Here is a 21923-nt window from a genome sequence, read left to right as displayed (position 1 = left end):
TTCCTTCCTTCCTTCCTTCCTTCCTTCCTTCCTTCCTTCCTTCCTTCCTCCCTCCCTCCCTTCCTTCCTTCCTTCCTTCGTTCCTTCCTTCTTAGCGCTGGAACAGCAGCACTGCATGCTAGGAAAGAAGACTTGCAGTTGGAGAGCAATGAGGCATCATCAGACCTGGCTGCACTGTAGGTTTGCTTTCTGAGGAGGACAAACTCACTTCTTACTCTGTTCTTTAGTTGCTTCATTTGCAAAGAGAGAATGATAACAGTCCCCTCTGCCATTTTAGAGTGACTGTTTAAGTGGTGGCAAGAGGATCTGGCAATATAAGCACCAGCTCCTGCCATCATCAGCACAGGTAAGGATTCCAAGCCCAAGCTGCTGAAGCCAAAAAGATTCCTTAGTTTGCTCAACTTGCCCCCAAACTAGCAGAACCTCCTGAAAGGGGACACGTCCAGGCAAAACATAATTCATTTGGTGCAAATGGGGCCTGGACAGCCTTCCATCAGGTAGAATGAAAGGCTTCATTCTGTCCTGATTTAGCTCCTGTGTGCCAAGAGAGCTGGTGTCTGGCAAGTCTCCTAGTGGGATCGGCTTGTTTTTCCCCTTACTCCATGCCATTCCTACTTTGGCCCAGTCCCACCACTCCCCAACTTCTCCCTATCTTGATATATTCAACAGATACAGAAGGAAAACTATTTCCATTATTAATAGTTTATATTCTTCATAACTCTCTTGGCTGAAGGTCAACACAAATTGCTTAAGTCCTAAGCTTTTCAAATGCTAAGTGGTGCTAGCATCTGGGGATTTAATCACACAAGCCAGTTTGGCAATTCTTGCGTGACTTACTGTTTTCTTTCAGATCTCAGAGGAAGCTTTGGTGTTTAATCTCAGGAATCTGTGGGCTCAGCCTAGTCTCATTCTGATGCCAGATAGGGCAGTCAGGACATACAACCTGAGATCCAGGCAGAAGTTATGGGTAAGTGAAAAGCCCTGCTCTGTGAGTCAGCAAACCAGGATCCAGGCCTACAACTGTGCCTGCTTCCTACCAGGTACAAACAGGGTGTCTATGAATATGTGTGAATGTAGATTTATAAATAGAAGTTAGAGTGGTTCTAGCCCTTGCTGTACTTCAATTCTCTTACCTCCGCTGCCTTTCTCCAAAACCCTCTTCTCTGAGTTCCCAGGCCCCTTTACTCTGACATCGTCCTGGACTGTGACTCTTCATTTACTTCAGTACTGTGATTTCCCCTTCTTCAGAGCGTTATCTTTGATCCTTTGCTCAATGTTGATGGCTCCAGCTCACAGTTTCTTTGATTAGCACTGAGCTACGTTCCAAGCCTTTTCAGGATCACAGCTGGCACTGGTTAAGGAAAGTACAGCTCTTGTCTCCACAGACACACAGGTGCTGTGAAGACCTGGCAAGCAGCCTCCAGCCTCCTAGAAGTTTCTACAGCCCCAGCTGTTCTAAGTCGCCACAGCCTATGTCCTCCTGCCCTATTTGTTCATCTGCCAAGAGAAACTTTACCTGAGGGAGAGGCCTACCTGCTCATTCAGGGGGCTTTCCAGCCACTTCTCCCAGGTGCTACATTCAGGGTCTGTCTTGTTCAGATTGTTTCAGCTTTTATACCCCTGCACTACAGGGGTATTTGATATCTGGTTTACAGAGTAGGAAGGTTGTCATTTCAAACCACTGCTCACTGAAGTTGTAGCTAACTCATAATTCTCAAGGTAACTCTCCTAAGAGGATTTCAAAAATCTGTCATGAAAGACTTCAAATATAAAAGCTTATTTGTTTACTAATGAGTTAGGGTCATGTTATGTAGACCAGGCTAGGCACAAACTGACTATCTGCCTACCTAAATTTTGGGGTTACAGCAATGTGCCACCACACTTGGCTTTACCATATATATATTATCTAGGAAAGAGGCACATGTTCTTTAATGTGAAGTTGAAAGGGCGGTGACACTGCTGAGTCAGGCTGGGACAGCCTGCAGTCCACTTGTACGGTATTTGGTATTTAAGAAGTCACTTGACACTGCTGAGTCAGGCTGGGATAGCCTGCAGTCCACTTGTACGGTATTTAAGAAGTCACTTGACACTGAGTAGACGAATACAAGGTGAGTGTCATGAGTGCCTGAGCTAACACTGTTAAAGACACAACAACCTATAAGAGATATGTTGGCAAACAAATAGCAAAGGGATAGCAAAAGACTGGAGGCTACAGCGTTTAAGGGGAGACCAAAAATCTGATGAATTTGTCCGCCAACACACAGATAAATCTACCTTGTTCTGTACAAAAATTCTTCATACCCTGCCTCAAGCTGCTTTCCCTAGTAAACACCTTCATCTGCTCCCTAACAGCAGGAGGTCGGGGAGGGCCCTGAGCTCGCATGACAGTCATTAGTAAAAGAGGGACAGTCAAAGCATTGGTGCTTGAGATGACCTTAATTTAAAAGGCTTCTACCACGAATGTGCTGCTTCCAAAGAAAGATTATTCAGGGAAGTAGGTCTTGAGGAACTTTTTGTCTGCCCTCACACAGCAGCATTTTTTTTTTCTTTTCATCCAGGCTTTCTATGAAGATAAGGTATTCTGTACAATTTCCCAGTGTGCACCACTACCAGTCTCCAGTGCGTGTTTCCCCCAAAGGTTACAGCATCCAAGATGTGAAACTTGACAGCCACAGCAGGGCATCTCTTCTGTATACGCCTTGTTTATCTTACTGGGGGAGGGGGTCACTGGGGCAAGAACATATGAAGCCCCGGAAACCCGAGCCCAGGCCTCACAGACCTATGTCTTACTGTCCCTTTCATCTACCTTGGGCATGGGAGCCCCAGAGGTGAGGGAAGGGTGAGTTTCCTCTGGCCTCCTCTGAGGCCCTTGTATCTTACTAGGCCTTGATTAGTGGGACACATATGCACAAAGAAAACAGGGTAGGTAGAGTCATCCACGGCCTGGGAAGGACGGAGCTACCTCTGTCATCCACCTATGGGTCCCCCTTGGCTGCCTGGAGAGCAAGACCTCAAAGTCTATGGTGCAGTAAATTTTTCACTTGGTTTCTGGAAAAACTCTAGGGCCACGAGTGTGGACCACGGAGGCAAAATGCAGGCACTGTGGTCTGCTGTGTACCTGCCCAACTCTGGTGAAAGGCAGTAGACTCTCAGGTTGATGAGTCAAGAAGGCGTGCATGTCTTCCCAGCGGTCCTGCTCAGCACACTGTCATCTAGTGCCTCCCTGCAAGCTGAGGAGACCTCCTGGAGCATTTTTATCGTCCTGGCCCATCCCCCTTGTGTCACGATACCTTGTTGTATCAAATGTACCAATGCACAAGACGCAAGTTCTGATACTTTCAAGGAAGCAGCTCCACACCCCTCCTCCCTTTAGGAATTATCTAGCACACACAGGGACAAAGGAGAGGCTAAAATCACTAGACTCAGCAAGAGATGAGTTAGTAGAAATGACTGAGGCTCCAGCTTTTCCTATAAGGTGAATTGAGCACCCTCAAGTGGTAAACAGGAAGCCCCTACCCTTTATATAAGCCCACTTCCTACATCTGAAAGAGGCTGGGACCAGCAGATTTGGAAGAATAAATGAAAATCCTTAGCTTTTAAGATGAAATAATTGCAGAGTAACAGAAAATAGAGCCAAGAAGAAATAGCATGCAATTTGTATCGAAATGTTTAATTTACTCTTACAGTGGGATGCGATATTTGGTGCCATGCCTATAGTGGTATAACAAGAAGCAGGCACTGATCACATAGAAGGGGTCTCTTCCTTGCACCATTGTGAGTTCCTATTACGGACACGCAAAAGGTTATATGACTTATTCCTAATTGCTTCTTGCATTATATTAATAATTGACAAAGCCCTTGAGTTGCCCACTCAATTCCTCTCTTAGATATAATAGATCTGCTGCGTGGGGACTTCTTGGCTACATGTAGTCATTTTTGTAGAGGTTATGATGACCTGAGGAAGCAATTGCTTCTGTTGCTTTTAATCCTCCTAATTGCCTTTCTCAGAATGAGAGGATTAAAAGTGATAAAAGATTTTGCTGTCTAGTACGGTTGGTTCTAATACAGACATTTTTTTTTACAGCTGCAGAGAAATTGTCTTACTGTGACACTTCTCATGATAGCCCTTTATTTTAAAAAAATACTTGAAAATTTTGCACAGAGGCTAGGATTATAATAAATGTGTAGTTTAAAACTTTATAGTACATAGTATCAAAATGTTTTAGGGGCTCTACTTACTGTAGACATATGAATGCAATGAAGAATCGAAAACCAAACATGATCATCCGGGTTTTTCACAGGAAGCACTTCCAACAATTACTTTTAAATTCTCTACATTCTGAACCTACACGCCAGTGTTTACGAGTTTTGATAGAGAGCTTACATTTGCCTTTCCACAAATTCTAAAAATTCTGTACAGTTGTCGCTCTGCCAGTTAAGAAGAGAAGGTGGAAGCGTTTGAATCCCATTGCTCATCAGGATGGACCCTCTTGGGCCAAACAAGGAGATTGTTTTATCTTTTCTTCCTTTCTTTAGCGTATGTATGCAAGGTTTGCTTTTTTGAATGGGGAAATCAAAGTCAGCTTTGACAGATAGTAAACAAATTTGCTGATATACTGAAAAACTTTGAGATGGCAAAATTTAGGAGGCGGTCTCGTCATAGAGTTTTCATTGAAAATTAAAGAGTGGGCATGTGAGCATGGCACCAAGGCCTTAGTCAGGATTGTGAGCAGGGTGAAGGAGGAAGTGACACTTCCTTCCCAACCGGGGAACCCTAACGTTACTCAGGAAACACACGTGTCATGGATACTATCTAGGTGTGGGAGAGCCATCACATAGAATCTGCACTGTAGCTACGGGGCTGTGACCTGCAAGGGAACACATCCTTTTATTTCTCACTCTGGTTACCTTCATGGTGATCTAAATAAGACCTGTCCCTCAACAGGCTCATGTGTTTAGACATTTAGCCATCAACTGATGGTAAGGTTGTACAACCTTGCTGGAAGAAATCTGTCACTGGGGGCAGGCTTTGAGAGTTTGTAACTTTCCCTACTCCCAATTTGTTCTTGTTTTGGGGTTTGGCTGAAGATGCCATCATCCATCTACCCATGCCTTCCCCTCCATTATATACTCCAACCCTCTAAAACCATAAAATAAAACTCTTTCTTCTATATGCTGCTTTTGCTCATGGTATTTTGTTACAGAGAAGTAATACAAGGCTCAAACCACAGACTCCGCCCCCATACTCTTAATCTTCCCTTGCTCTCTAAAGCACAGACTCATGGCTCTGTTGCCTCTGACATGAGGCATGCTTGCCATGACCCACAAATTGTCCAAATGGACAGTGGCATCTGGATAATCCTTCGAAAGGCCTGGAGCAAGCTGCTCCAGCACAGTGGCTGAGACAGAGTAGACACTGTGCTGGCTCCTTTTGTCTCAAGTAAGCAGTGGATTTAGTATTAAACTCCATACCAAAGAGTGAAAGTAGTCATAGACCTGCGGGCGGTGCAGGAGAAATATAGACTGGAGAAATGTCTCGGCCACTAAGAACCCTCACTGCTCTTGCAGAAGACCTGGGTTTGGTTCCCAGCACACATGGCAGCTCCCAACCAACTACCACTCAAGTTCCATGGGACTCTACTGTTCTCTTCTGTCCTCCATGAGCACTGAACACCTTTGGTACACATAGATACATGCACGCACACACTCATACACATAAAATAAAAGTAAATAAACCTCCAAGAAAGGACAGAAATCAATTGGCTGGAAAGTTCATTTAAAAATAAAGCCACACACACACACACACACACACACACACACACACACACACGTATCTATGTGTATACATACTTGTTTAAATGTATGTATATATTTCACTGAAGTAAAAATTTAAATGACATTGAACTACTTTGAAGTATAGAATTCAGTGACAATTATTGTAATCCCAACATTGAGCAACTCTCACCTTTTTCTATTTCCAATATGTTGTCTTGCCCTCCCTGTCCCCTCCCCATGTTCTAATGAATAGTCACTTCCTATATATGCCCAACTCCAGGAAAGTAATAATATACTTTCAGTCTTAAAGACATACATATCTTGGATACTTCACATAAATGGAAGTAGACATTGTCAGTCCTTTGTGTCTTTTGTTCATTTAGAATAATGTTTCTGAATTTCTTCCACATTATATCATGTATTGGTACTTTTCTCCCTCTTATGGCCAAATAGTATTTCATTGTATGGATATTTCATGTTTTAGTTTTTAATTTTTTCATTTGGCAGAAAATGAACATTTGGGTTGATTCCACCTTACAAATTGCTCACAATACCACTAAATGTTTGTGCACATTTGTTTAAATGCCTATTTTTAATTATTTGGGGATTTAGCTGGGAATGCAATTTCTAGTTTAGAAGATACATCTATCCTAAATCATTTAAAGAGCCATCGAACTCTTATCCAGTGGCTGCTCTTTTCATTTCCACCATCTGTGGGCAAGAGTTCCAGTTTCTCCACAGTCCCAATGACATTTGTGATTGTCTGACTTTGGGATTTTAGCCATCCTAGAGAGTAGGAATTTACATGTGATCCTCCTGCCCTGCTATGCACACAATTTTCCCCCTTAGCTATCTGGATGAAGCCTTCATGAGATGACTTCGAAGAGGAATGAAATGTTAACACACTCTGTGGTCAGGCAGGTCTGTGACAGCACCACCAGTACAGCTACAAGCTTCTCTTCCCCTCACGTTCACGGGTAGAACAGTCTGTGTGTGTGTGTACATCACATATCTGTATGCATGTTTGTCTGTGGATAGGTGTATAGTAATGTGTGTACATGTGTGTGAGTTTGTGCACAGAAGCCAGAGTCAACATCACATGTCTTTCACAATTGCTGTCCATCTTTTGAAACAGAATCTCTCACTGAAGCTAGTGCTCACTCATTGGCTAAACAAGCTGGCTAGTAAAGCTCTGGGGACCTTCTTATCTCCACTCCCACTTCCAGTTCCAAGGTTATAGACACATAGGACCACACCCGAGTTTACTTGCATGCTGGAGAGCCAAACTCAGGTCCTTAGGTTTGTGCAGCAGGTACCTTACCCCAGAAGCCTGTGCCCCATGTCTTAGTGTCTTAATGCCTCAATGCTCAGATAAGGCCTCTCTGAAAGATGCCCCTGTGTCCTCACAGTGAGACAAAGATGTACTTGTCAGTACATGATAATTCAACTGCAAGTTTTTAAAATATCCTATCATACAGTTCCAATCAAATGGTCCCTTAGATGGGCGCTGCTCAGAGTGAGCCATGAGCAGACACAACAGTGCATGAGGAAACTGTGAAATACTGGTTCTCAGGCTGGGTCTCAAGCCTGCCGCCTCAGAGCAGGTCCAAGCAGTCTGCATGTTAAAAAGCATCCAAGGTCATACCAAAGCTTATGTGTATTTCAGAGCTTCTGACTTAAGCTTTTATTTGAGAACACATGAATGCTGTGAAAATCTGTAGATTTAAAATGAGATTCTGGAAAGTAATTTGTACAAGCTACTGTTTGCTGTGGCAGTAGCTTGTCAACGTTTTAACCATAATCTTTACAAAGAAACATACTGTCTTCACATCGCAGGACATGTACCTGTGCAATCAGTGTTTCATGAAACAATATGTATCCTTATTACCTGTGATTCATTCTAAAATTTTGCAACCTACTCAATTCCATTTAAAAAAAAAAAAAACTCAGCTAAGCCCATAGAATCGATTTTGTAATCCTCTAATGAATCACAAACCAGAGTTTGCAAAATACCAATCTGTAGCAATCAACTGAAATACAAAGCTCAATTGAGGAAGTATAAACTCAGAGGAAGAGAACATGAAACATTGCAAACTAGTCATTAAATAAGACTTTATTTTTAGATATTCTTAAAATGCTTGCACTTAGCTGGATTTAGAACAGTTTAATTACAATGCAGATCTCCAAATAAAGGGGATTTCATTTAGTCTGATTACAAATCTCATTATCTTCAAATAACAATTACGGATCTTAAGAGGGCACTGAGGGACCCTTGGCTTTCTCAAGAGTCTCAGGAAGAATCTCACTATGCCCCTGCTGCTTCAGCTATGAAACAGGGCTGATTCCATTACCTACCTCAAAAAGCCAGACACAAAGGGTCAAAGGGCCTGGAGAGGTAGCCTAGCTGCTAAAATGCTGCCATGCAAGCATGTGGACCCAAGTTCAGATTCTCAGAAGTAGTCTGTAGTCCTAGCAAGAGGGAGACACAGACAGGGAACCCCAGCAACCAAGTGGCTAATCAGGCATATGGCAACTTCTAGCTCCAAGTTCAGTGTGAAACCCTTCATCAGTATATAAGGAGAAGAGCAATTGGAAAGCTACCTAATGATAACCTGAAGCCCCTCCCACACCTGCACACACACGTGTGTATGTACCCATCCACGCACATATAAAAATGCACACACATACTCATATCACGTATACATGCATGCACCAAAAGTTGCTATGAATATTCAATGAGATCATTAATAAAATAACATAATTGGAATCAAAATGTTTTTGAACAAAAATTCTTACCACCTTAAAAGAACAGTGAAGATATCTAAGTAAAGCCTTAGGCAGAAGTTTGTGTGTGAAAACAAACAAACAAACAAAATAAGAAGTGTGTGTATGTGAGTTATTGCATCTCCAAATCCAATAATTACTTGCTACTATCTTTCCCTTGATGAACAAATTCATGTTAAGTGCTGGGGTTACAAAGATAAATACGATATAGTGTCATTTACTGAAGAGCTTATAATCTAGCTGCAAAATTGGTATTACAGAAATATAAGTCACTAGATCATATTCCACAGGCCTAACATAAATACTGTTGACTCTATGGCTATTGTTTAGAGAGGAGAGGGCTGGAAGTGAAGAAGAGCTACACAGAGGAATCTGAGGTTGAGAGAGAAGGGGAGGTTGAATAAATGGAAAGTAGCCTGCAGGGAATCACAACAATCACAGGACAAGAAGCCCGAAGTCAGCTAGGACACCAGAGAACTCTCCTGGAAGGATCAATTCAGTCACTGTAGGTGTCTAAGCATCCCACAAGAGGTGACCTGGTGGATGACACTATGGGCATCATTAGCATCCACACAACAGACAGAATCCACACAGAGAATTGGTGTGCAAATTAATTTTGCTAAAGGTTATGTAGCATTCATTACTTCAAAGCCTAAGTCCCAGGAATCTTTAGCATGAACTTTCCTGCATTTGATGGACTCACTTCTGGATGTTTTCCAGGGTTTCAGGTGCACCATCCCTTATGACTCAAGGGATTTTGCCACCCTTGTTCAGAGTCTATGCTTTCTTTACCAACCCAGGAATATTTTGAGACTTCTGCTCACGAGGTGTTGATGTCAGGCTGGGCCTTCCTCTAAGTCACTCCGTATTCTATAAAACAATGTCTTTTTCAGGCTATGCCTAGCCCCAAGACACTCCATTTTACAAAAAGATTTTTTTTTTGGTAAAGAAGTATTTCTATTTTTATGGACGTGTGTGTGTGTGTGTGTGTGTGTGTGTGTGTGTGTGTGTGTGTGTGTGTGTGTGATGTGTGAAGGTTTCTATAAAAGACAGAAGAGGGTACTAGATCCCTTGGAGCTAGAGTTACAGGTGATTACGAGTTATCTGACATGGGTGTTCAGAACCAAACTCCAGCTCCCTGGAAGAGTACCCAGTCCTCTGAACCACCGGGTCATCTCTGTAGCCCTTCAAGCAGCTTTGACCCCCTGAGAGCAGTGGATGACAGAGCTCCTGGATATATCAGTAAACCCACCATGTGTCTGGCACCACCCATTCTGCATGCACTGACACTTGCCTTGTTCCTAACAGCACAAAGGGTACAACCAAAATCTAAATCCACCAGGGTGGATTGAGACTGTAGGGGCACATAGGCGTATTAAAGTCTTACCAGTAAAACCAGGCTCCTAACTTACTAGACATGCCAGAACAGAGAAAGTAAGTAACCCCCTCACCTGGACCCCATAAGTGTCAGACACTGAGCACTTAGAAGACACAACTCCACATCAGCTTATCATCTGATGCTTGGTCTGTGCATCAAGGACCAGCAGCAGAGAACTCTGACTGTGCCCAGGTCTTTGGCTTAGCTCTGTCTATAGCTGTTAATGTGGCCTACTCGACTGCCTACCTATCCATGTCCTTCCTGTTTAGACTTGAATCACCATTTCATGTTCAGACCAGTTTGTACCTTCTTGTCTCTACAGTTGATTACATCTCCACTCTTAAACCCAATTCTCCCAGAGCTCAATCCCTACAACACCGGCATCCTTACGGTCCCATGTGCTTTGTCTTGTGAATGCAGACTCTACTCACACTTCTCTGGGCCACTTCTGAAACATCTCAAAGTTTGCTACAGCCTTTTGTATTCATTCTGTAACCACTAAATATGCATATAAATATATAGGTGGATTTACGTCATGTTATATGCTGCATGGTGTTGAGTTCATATTAGAAATTAAGATTAGAAGAAAAGAACACACACACACACACACACACACACACACACACACACACATATATATATATATATGCCTCTGTTAGATTACCAAAGTAGACAAGATTATCTGACTAACTGATACCGTTATAGTTGCTATACCATGGGGTGGAGAGATGGTGGTTAAGAGCATTTTCTGCTCTTGCAGAGCACCCAGGTTCAATTCCTTGTACCCACATGGCACCTCACAACTGTTGTAACTCAAGTTCCAGGGGATCTGAGAGCACCAAAAATGCACACAGTGTTTATAGACATACACAAGTAAAACATGCTTACACACATTATTAAAATAACCTTTAAAATCATTTTATCTTGTGAATTTATCACTATTCAATAAATTTGAGCATTGTAGGAAGGCACAGATGTGTCACACAATGTTCATGGCATCACATGCTCGTGACATTTGGTAACGTGGAAACCTGACATGGGGAGAACTGCTTGAGAAAAGTACTTATGCCTTCCAGTCCTTACAAACATTTCCTGTAACATGTCTGAACTAGCCTTCTAATTTATGCATGAGGTTTTCACAAATTTTCATCCGTGTAACCATCAGCAAGTATCCCAACATCCTTTGAGGTATGAAAAAAGTGCCAAACCCAATAGGATAGGATTTGCCAATTTTGTAAGCCTTGAGCGACTTTTAAAATACTTTGGAATGGAGCAGTTGCCAGCAGTTTAGGGTGCAGCGCCTAGGGGCGGCCACCACCTTTCCTTTTCTATCTTGATTGCAGGTTTGAAGCTCCTGGAAAACTTTAAAGATAGTTTTGTCCAAGAATGGGTATTGGCAACAATGCTTACATGTGCCCGTTGGGCAGCGAACATGAACCCTAACCATCTGAACTCTCCACTGTTGAGCAGAGAGGGAATAGATACTGCAATGCATTAGAGTCAAGAACATCTCTATTTCAGTCACATTCAGAGTATCCAATTATTTTTGTTCCATTTGATCCTCCTCACACACAGCCTTTATTACTTTTAACTCTTAATGCTTTAAAATAAGGGTGAACAATTTTCTTTTTCTACAAAGAACCAGATAGTATATTGTTTAGGCTTTGTGAGTTTTATAGCCATAAATAATATGTAAATCAACAGACCTGCTACATCCAATAAAACTTTATTTACAGAAACAGATGTGTGTATGTGTGAAAGGGAGAATTTAGTCAGAAGGCTATAGCGGATGACCACTGTTTTCGAGATGTTTGAAATTTTAATTGTTCCCATTAATACAAGTTAGGTAACAGCATAAGGATAAACACTGGAAGTATTCTCCATCTTTGAAGCTCATTCTTCAATTGCCATCCAATTACCATTTACCAGAAACTCAAAACAGACTGTCCTGTTTGTGTCTAAATGATGTGGACCTGTTCAGACTAGTTCTGCCACTGAGAACTATTAAAGCCCTCAAGCTTCACAGATAACAGAGTTACCATGTGACTTCTCAGCCAAGTCTGCACACCTCTTTAGCAAACAAGCATGGAGCATGAACGTACTATGCTGGCTTCCTCATTTGTACAGGATGCCATGGGTTATTTATCATGGAAGAGAAAAAGACTCCATCTTTCCTGCTTCTGAATACCCCTGTACACTCTTCAACTGACCAATGAGTTATAAACATAGAATCCCACGCCTAAGGGTTTTAGTTAAGTAATTTCTATTCAGCTGGATAAGTTTAATCAAGTATCCTGCCTCAGCAACCCCTTCTGGGTGGCCCCTGATATCTTTAAATGAATAGTGGATGAAAGGCAAAGACGAAAGTGTGGGACTGATTGCTGTATGGTTGAAATTTGAGCCTGAGCAATATTCTTAGGCTGTCAAACAGTGACTGAGATGGAGCTTACTGCACAGTTGTATTCTCCCTAATCTGGTGCTGCAAACACAAAAATCCTGAACCTGTGGTGAGAGATTACCTTCAGTTATGCATGAGCTCCCAGAAGCCCATGTTCCACACCTCTAACTGCCTATGGCAGTTTTGTCTACTGTTGAATCCTGACATGACTAACACTAGTGTCAGACAGAGTGGTCTCCTGGGGAGGGAGGGTTCTGGATTCTCCTATGCACAGCCAACAGTCAGCCTCCCAGCACACACAGTGTTGAATAAACTAAGCTGATCTATTCTTGTTACTCTGACTCCTGGTGATGGTATCAGATGGCACTTACTTGGAAGTGTTTTCAAGTATTCCTTTGACTTCATTCATTTCTTCTTTCCCAAAGTAAACAACGGTGAGATGAACTCTCCCATCCTGTTGGATACACATCTCCCTGGAAAACAAAACACATGTGTCTGGTTCAGTCTGTACATTTACAGGAAGACACAAACCAACATCCCCCCCCTTCTTCTTTTTCTTTAATTTTTTATAAAGTGAAAAGAGGCTTAAAGTAAACTCAAGACAGAAGAGAAAGGAACCCTGGTTGGACACTCAATTTTGATTTATCTTCTCAGAAAAACCAATACATTTAAATATACAGATGTGGTCAATAGAACATCAAATGGAAGAGACCTTAGCGTCAACCTTCCACTGTATTAGCCATCATGGGACCTCAGGTTGTCCTGGAAAGGGTTCCGGGAAGTCTCTGGGGTTTAAGACGTTGGTTCTGTATCACAAATGAGAAATCTACTGTCCAGAGAAGGCAAATGAGAAGCTTTGTCTGTGGATGTTTCCCTTGTGTAAGACAAACAACACAGGCTTCCTTACCAAATGATCCACAGTAAACCACCACACTTTGGTTCCGGACTCTGGGAAGCCTTGGAAATAGCCAACATCATCAGGACTGTTAAGGGAGCACCATGTACTGTGTGTTCATCCCACCCTTCCAGGCAGGTGGGAAGAGACCCCTGCCCTCATGAACTGATGAAGCAGACATATACAACCCTAGACCTGAAGATTTCTGTACACCTGGAACGTACTGTTATGCCCCAGGCCTGGGAAGATGATGAGCCTGGGGTGTAACAGTATGACTTAAAACCGAAAACTCCGCTCAGCCACAGTCCCTGCAGAGAGTCTTCACTGTCTTAGGCTTTCCAACGCTGTGAAGAAACACCACGACCAAGGCAACTCTTATAAAGAAAAATATTTAATTGTGGTTGCCTTACAGTTTCAGAGGGTTAGTCCATTATCATGATAGTAGGAAACATGGCAGCATGCAGGCAGACGTGGTATTAGCGTAGCAGAGAGTTCTACGTCTTCATCTGAAGGCAACCGAAGGAGACTGTGTGCTACACTGGGCGAGGCTTGAGCATAGGAAACCTCGAAGCATGCCCCCTGGTGACATACTTCCTCCAAGAAAGCCACACCTACTTCAACAAGGCCACACCTCCTCATAGTGCCACTCCTCATGTACCGAGCATTCTAACACATGAGTCTATGGGGGCCATACCTATTCAAGGCACCACAGCTTCTGAGAGTAGGTTTCCATGCACAAAAGCCACCACGGCCCTATTGCTCTGCTCAGCATCTAGTGATTCAGTGTCCTGACAAAGTAGCCATTTGGCTCAGCTCTCCCAGGACCAGGTGTTTGGCCCTTGACTAGTCTAGATCTAATCTTCAACAAACTATATGTTGCATGCTCTGTCCTGTTCTTTCAAATACCATGTCTATCTGATTTGCTAAGTTCTTCTGAAGGTGTGCTCTTCAAATGTGTGTGTGTGTGTAACTGTATGAATACATAAATGTATATATGTGTATGTAGATAATGTGAAATGGTGTTTCCTGGGAGCCAATAAGTAGAGAAATTCTGCTGGTGGGGTGGTATTTTGAGATATTTTGGTGTTTCCTGTGCCCTCCATTGTTGATATTCAAATAATAATCAAAGTCATAGACTCCAGAAATATCTCGGCCCTACTTACAGAGGTCAAATTACTAGGTGTTTTTTGTTATAACATCAAAAAGGAAGAGCCACATTCCTGGAGTTGCTGAAAAGCATCTGAAACAACAGAAGGTATGGTTCTTGCCCTAGAAAAATAAACTTAGCAGATAAAATGAGCCTAAATAAACTCATCAGGTTAGAACTTGGGAAGTGTGGTAAGTTCTCAGGCTGGATTGGGACTTGGGAGGTGGGGTCAAGAGCCAGACTTGTAGGGAAGGTCACACTGACACTAAGCAACAGGCACACAGACTCAGCCTGGCTGCAGGTGTGCCTCAGAGAGTCCCTGGCAAACCTGCCAGATAATTCGTCCACTTCCTCTGCCAGGGTGGAAGGAAATCATGCACACAGGTCAGGTGGTGGAGGAATTAAAACTGTGTTTGTCTCTCTCTGTATGTGTGTGTGTGTGTGAGAGAGAGAGAGAGAGAGAGAGAGAGAGAGAGAGACATGGGGAATTCAGCAGTACAAGGGGATCCATCCCAGAATCAGGAGGGAGTCACCTGCTGTGGCTGAATTAAAGCATTCCCCCCTGCCCCCCAAGTAATATTTTTTGCTGCCTCTCTGTTGGTTTTCAATCAAGGGAGATGGATCAGGCCTATCCCTTAAATGGTCAGGTCAGGATATCAGAAAGGCAAATCCAGCTGGTGTCTGCCCCCAGCTCTCCACTTTAGCTGTTTGTGAATGCTTTTCTCCATTCATTCAACAAACGTTTGCTGACAATATGCCACATGCTAGACACTCTGCGAAGGAATCTTAAACAACAAGTGGGACTGGCATGGCTGCCCTTGAGGATGTTTCCCATCTCCTAGGCAGGAGTCAAGCTACCCACCATGACCCACTCAGTGCTCCCTGAGAATATGGGATTGTGCAGATCCCACTACTGCTATCTGAATGGTCTTTGTGTTTTCCAAAACTTTTCCCATTTGGTCACCCTGCCCTTAAAAGTGTACGGGAATATGTGTACTTAGGTGACTGTATGCAGACATGTCCCTTTCAGAGATAAAGGTTAAAAAGAAGTAACAAACGACTGACCTGGGCCATATATAGACTTCCAGTTTTATGCTATTAAGCATTTGCTATGCACATTACTGAGGGACAGGCCTGCTTCTAGCAGCCTGTCCTCAGGGAAACTGTGGTAGGGTGGTAGGAGAAACTATAAAATAAGTATAGGGAACTCATACTATAGAATGAGGAGGGGGCATGAGAGCCCCTCTCAGGGAGCACATTATGTCCACAGATGCTTCGGATTACCTCAACAACCCCAATACTGTGACCTCAATCTGGAAACTGAAAATTTTTACATCACAAAAACCATATATTTGTAGGATGATTTCCCCATAAAATCATCCTACTAGTTAGGATACATTTTTAGGCAGAAAACATGTGCCACAGTCCTTTATGATTATCTGTATTTTTATTTCCTGAGAAATCAAAGTCACAGTGTCCTGTTCTGTGAGTTCTGTCCTTAGTCTGAGGACTGAGCTAGTTATAGACGTGTGAGGACCATTGCTCAAAGTCTTAGATAAGAGGTAAGAAAATGCTTTCCAATGACCTCTGAGAGCTGTTCAGGGAGCAACGCACATATCTAGTTCCTTCAGGATGAGTTGGTACCTGTCTCTGGGGCTGGCCACCCTAGCAACAGGAGGGATGGGGCTATCAAATCTGACAGTTTGAGTCTTGCTGTATAAGCTTCACTGCTAAGAATGGTGCTGTATTAGAAAGATGTAGAGGAAACTTCACCAAAACTCCACATGGAAATGGTTGTGGGGAAGGATCGGTCATCTTAGGTTCCTGATATGGTCAGACACAGCCAAACAGATCTGGAGGTCTAGAGAAGGCTCCCCTGGGCCTGTTTGCAGGTGGTGCTGTTCTGTTAGGCATGGAACTCAGCTTAGGTATGGTTTCTCAGATTCATCATGGCATGAACTTAGGACCTTCTGAAAAGAGCTGTCCTGTATACTGAATGGTGTTCAATATCACTCCAGGCCCCACCAACTGTGGTCAACAGCCTCCTTCCAGCCCTCAACATCACTCCAGGCCCCACCAACTGTGGTCAACAGCTTCCCTCTAGCCCAGTTGTCACAACCAAAAGTATCTCCACATTTTGCCAAATGTACTCATGGCTGGGAAGAGTGAGATATAAAATGTCTTAAGACTCCAGTTTGACAATAACACCTGATCTGTAAGAGGTGAGACTTGGCTTCAAGAAAACTATATCCCTATGGTGTCTGTTCTACACTCCAGGCCATTCTTGTGAAGTCCCATTTGAGTACAGGGAGACATGGAGCTGAAGTAAAAGCTTCCTTCACACTAAAGGCTTCCTTTACAAAATACGAGGCATTGAGGGGGCATTGGAAGTCCATGCCAGGACTTGAGGAGAATTAATGCAGCAGTGTAAGCATTGGGGGCTGGGCACTGATAGTGAGTACTATGCCAGCAGCAGCCTCTGAGGCCCCAGTGAGTGGCAGCTGCCTCAGCTGTCATCGGAAGCACACAGCTGGCTTTGCTTTATGACACTTGGGCTGACGGTGCATGCTAAGTGCGTGTCCTTGCACATTTGAGATAACCTTGAGAACACCAGGAAAGGCAAGAAGAGTCATGGGAGATTAGTGAGCTCCTGCTGGATGAGAGAGAGCAGGAAACTGTGTGTCATAAAGCTGGGGTGTGAGCTTTTATACCCATGCTAAGTGAGCGGCCTGCAACACCACGGTACTGTGGCTTATATGAAATTTTCATTTAAGAATTGTTGTGGTGGTATTAGGGGGTTACTTATTGTAGAGTTTAGGCAGGCTGATTAAGTCACTGGGGGCACTGCCATCGAAGAAAATTAGTTTAGGTTTTCTGAGACCTTGGTGTGCTCCTGTGTACGCAGACGTACTGATACATGCCTGTCATTCCAGCATTTGGGAAATGGAATAAGCTGCAAACCAGATCCTGTCTCAGAAAAAAAAAAGGAAAGGGTAAAAAAGAGAGAAAGAATGAGACATAGAGAGAAACAAAAGGGGAAGAGGGAGGGAACAGAATGGGAAAAGGAGAGGAAAGGGAAAGAAAGGAGAAGGAGAAGGTTGGTAAGAAAAAGAGAGAGGAAGGGAAGGCAAACAAACTGAAGGGAAAAGAAGAAAGAAAATAGATGAGATGAAAGGTGAGGTGAGGAGAGGAGATGAGAAGGGAGGGGAGAGGAGAGAAATGAAGAAGGGAAGAGGGACCTGGGAAAGCAAGGCTCCTGACAGAGTCTTTCCTTCATGCTGTGGTTTCTCCTTGTCTGATATTTTCTCACCCTGATTCCAGTCACCTGACACCCTCACCAGGAACAAATAAATGTTAGGACTAAGCCTTAAATCTCTAATATCACAACAAAAGTAAACTAATTTTTTTTTAATTTTTTGAGACAGGGGCTCTCATTTTATAGCCCAGACTAGCCTGGAATTTCTTATGTGGCCCAGGCTGGCTTAAAACTTGCATCACTCCTCCTTTATCAGCCTCCCAAAGGCTGAAATTATAGTCAAAAGCCACCTGGTCTACCTTAATCAACTTTATACATACTTATCTGTGTTGTAGCAACATAAATCAGATCAACACACAGACTCAAGAATCCACATTTAGAGAGCATCTGGATTTTGCAATGCATTTCCCCCCTTTGGGGGAAGGATTAACAAAGGCCTATCATGTTTGATCCCTCCAGAAGAATAATAATCCAGGTTTACTTCAGACTCTCTAGATTTTACCAATGAAAATCCCACAAGCAGAGAGATGCTTAAGTTCCAGGAAAACTGGGTTAACTGAAGAGTGATAATGCAGTGTGGTGTGGAATAACCCCAGTTATGGAGGCTGAAATGCTGAAAGAACACAGTTAACTTCTGGAGGCTGATGGATGTCATCTCAGAACAGCATCATAGGTGAGTGAGGTCCACACAGGTGAGCAGAGCAGAAGGGCACCTTCACAGCTAAGAAAAGGCCTAGCTACAGAGAATTCCATTGCTACTCTTTTCCAAGTCAGTTTCCACTGAAGTATATCAGGAATGGGAAAATGCACCAGGAACTGGAGTGATTCATGCAACAACAATCCATCAGACCCTAGTCTACCGATGGTTTATAATGTCAACAGGACAGGAATCACTCAGCCAGAAAGAAACTGGGAATGCTGTATGGAGCAGATTACATTCTGGAGAGGAAACATATTGGGTACTCTGGCATCTGCTTATGTCATGACATTCTGTTAACACATAATTCTACTATTTTATTATTTGTGTGTTCTAATCATTATTAAGAAGTGATAGAAGATTCCAATCTGAAATCAAGCAACTTTCCCAATTCTCATTGCAATACAGAAAACACAATCACATTTCCAACTGACCATCTTTCACTCTTTTGGATAGATATCTCCATATGACCTGTAGCTCAAACTAAACACCACATCATCTTAGGTTCCCAGAGAAAATTATTAAAACAACATGACTGATAAAGCTTGCGTTTCTCCAGCTCATCAGGTATGAAAGCTTATTGCTGTATCTCAGGTTTGTGAGTGAAATGGCTCACAGGGGTGGAATTAAAACATGGATTAGAAAGGGGGTGGTACTATGCAAAATAGCATACTTTGCTTTTAAGGAATACAGAGGACACGGGTATCTGTCTCTACCACAGTCCTGGTGGCTGGAGAACTTTTAGTCACCTATTAGCTTAGCCAAATGTTTAAGGAGTTTTATTTTTCAATTGGAAATTCTATAATCCCCACTTTAAATGATTTTCCCAGAAATTTCCAGAGCCATCTTAAAGGCTCTAGGCCAAAATGGCATGAAAGAGAAAATCGCTAAAGAATGTCAAGTAGAAGATTTCCCTGATAGTACATTAAAACATCTTGAATGCCTTGAAAGGGATGAGAAGAGCCAGAAGGAAAAAACAAAGAACATCCAAATAAATATGATCTATCCAGTCTAAAGAGAAGCTTCACAAGAAAAAGGGTTCAGTCCAGCTGGAAGCAGTCAAAATAAAAAGCAAGCAAACTTGGAACAAACAAAAAAAGTTTTTTCTTTCTTTCTTTTTTTTTTTTTTTAATAATGAAGAATATTTTCCATTAAAATCTCCCACCCCACTGTGGAGAGCCAGAGACAATGATCTGAAGATCTATAACTTTGTTATTGTGAGGGTCTTCCTGGTATCAAACAAAGGACAGGATGAAATAACAGATGAGCCTCAAATCCATAACACAGAAGAGAAGACTCAGCAGCCAAAGCCAAATCTGAGATAGCTTCAAAGGCAAAATGAGGTGATTAACCAAAGCAAAGCAAAGGAGCCAGTTTAAAGTGATAGCTCCTGGGCCAAGAGTGCACGTGCAAACATGACCTGACTTCAGCAAGGTCCCCTGGGAGCCCCAGATGCCCTGCGATTTCATGGGGTGGGAGGATATTCCTGGGTGAGGAAAGGGCACGTTAGGACTGTAGGCATGCAGGCCAGCCTGATGGCAGCAAAAGGAGCTTTCTAACCTGCCAGCCATATGGACTCCAGGATCCAAGATGGGGCGTACCCGGACACCCTGCAGTACTAAGACTAGAGTCATCTATGTTGGTTCCAAAGGGACCAGCAGGGTTTTGATTCTTTGTCTGCAGAGGGACATGCCCGATTCTTGTCACCGTACTTGTTGTGGATGTTAGGAATATCCTTCCTCTGGCATCCACTACCTCTTAACTGAAAGTTCTAAGAGTCTACTGCTGGAAATAAGCTTGTCTTACCCAACAATGGCTTTTTCACATTAAATAATAAGGCTAATATCAATTAGCCCTTGTCTTTTCCTTTTCTCCTTGTCTGCTGGGAAGTTCAGAAAACGAGCACCCTGATGAGTTTGTATTGTTTCCCAATCAAAGGCCTACCAGGGCTTTGTCTTTGTCTGTCTCTAGAGAGTCTAGGTTCTTTTTATCAAGCCTCAAATAAAATTCTCCGTTAAAAACAATAGGAGTGATAAAGTTTAACATTTCTCAAGCTCATCAGCTATCAAGGCTCTGTGTAGCTCTGGTTTGTGAGTAGTGAAATGGCTCAGAGCAATGGTGGGGAGAGCTGAATAAGAAGGAACCTGGTAAAGCTTTAACCCTTGCCACAGAGGGGCAGAGCAGCTGGGAACTCCCCACAGGGGCTGCACAGAGCCAGCGAAGCTCTTCTCTTCTGTCCAGTCTCTCACATCACAAAAGTCAACAGATCTCTGCCCTCAAAATACAGCGAGGGGAGGGGGGCATGTGGCCCTCAGATGAGGTGGAAGCTCAGATAGGCCCTTGATTATGAAACGCTGCAGCAACCGCACCCTTGGGGCAAGAGCATAAAGAGGGTGTGGGAAGAAGGGTGAAAGGAGGAAGAGAATAATTTTTTTTAAATCGCATTCAAAGCAAAAATAAAATATATTCTCAAAGGGAATAGGGCTTAACCAAAAGAAACTTTCTTACAACTGATCCACTTTGACAAAATATAAATTCAATAACTACTGTTCATTTTAAAATGAAACCAAAAAAAAAAGAATGCCAGGCACAGTGTATGCTCAGGAAATAAATCAACGGCAAAACAAACAGAAGCATCTTGAAAGATATGGAATACATCTGTTAGAGATAAATTACTGACATACAGGGAAGACTCACATACGTGCAGTAAAAGGCATCAAAATGAGAGAGAAGGGCTGGGTGGGTGACCCAGTGGGCAACTGTGCTTGCTCTGAAAGCACGAGTGTCTTAGTTTTATCCGCACAACAATGTGGGCAGGCTGTACATGGCTATAATCCACACACTCTGTAACATAGACAGGCATATCCCAAGAGCTCACTAGCCAGCTAGGAAAGCTTTTGGTTCTATGAAAGACCCTGTCTCAAGGCATAAAGTGGATAGCAATAGAGGAAGACATCCACTTTGGCCTCTGCATGTACACTCATGGGTCTGTGTTCTGGCGCACTCACCATACACACATACATATCACATCATATATACACAACACATACCATATGCACATATGGTATATACACACAATAAACACCATATACCCTCACACTTTACACAGCCAACACACAATCATACTTCATACACACATACATACACATGCCATATATATATATATATATATATATATATATATATATGTATTTATACAGCACACAAAATGGAGATGTTAATAAATAGAATTAATTTATGAAATAGACAATTTGTGCCCATGTAGCATAAACCTGAATAAGTCATACAGATGCCATAAAACCTTTGTATTAATTATTTTTCTATTGTTGTTAAAAGACTCCATAATCAAGGCAACTTATAAAAGAAAGAGCTGATTGACAGTCATGGGGCTCAAAGTTCTAAAAGGTTAGAGTCCATGATCACCATGGTGGGGAACATGGCAGCAGGAAGGTGGGCATGGCACTGAAGCAGTAGCTGGGAGCTTACATCCTGATCCACAGGCAGGAGGCAGAGATAGAGAGATGATTGATAGTGACATAGACAGATGATAGATAGATAGATAGATAGATAGATAGATAGATAGATAGATAGAT

The 21923-nt window shown here is 42.7% G+C and overlaps 1 protein-coding gene across 3 annotated transcripts in view; it reads right to left on the bottom strand.

Moving 5' to 3' along the window:
- Positions 1 to 21923, bottom strand: part of Csgalnact1 (chondroitin sulfate N-acetylgalactosaminyltransferase 1) — a 341415-nt gene that overhangs the window by 15518 nt on the left and 303974 nt on the right. For all 3 annotated transcript variants that reach the window (XM_055618818.1, XM_055618819.1, XM_055618820.1), the window contains one exon: positions 12707 to 12808. In XM_055618818.1, the coding sequence (XP_055474793.1) occupies positions 12707 to 12808 (102 nt within the window). The remainder of the gene's footprint in view (positions 1 to 12706; positions 12809 to 21923) is intronic.

The sequence above is a fragment of the Psammomys obesus genome, unplaced genomic scaffold, assembly GCF_907164565.1.
Source record: "Psammomys obesus unplaced genomic scaffold, mPsaObe1.curated_primary_1811, whole genome shotgun sequence".
NCBI classification, from domain to species: Eukaryota; Metazoa; Chordata; class Mammalia; order Rodentia; family Muridae; genus Psammomys; species Psammomys obesus.
This window is presented reverse-complemented; position numbering and strand designations above follow the sequence as displayed.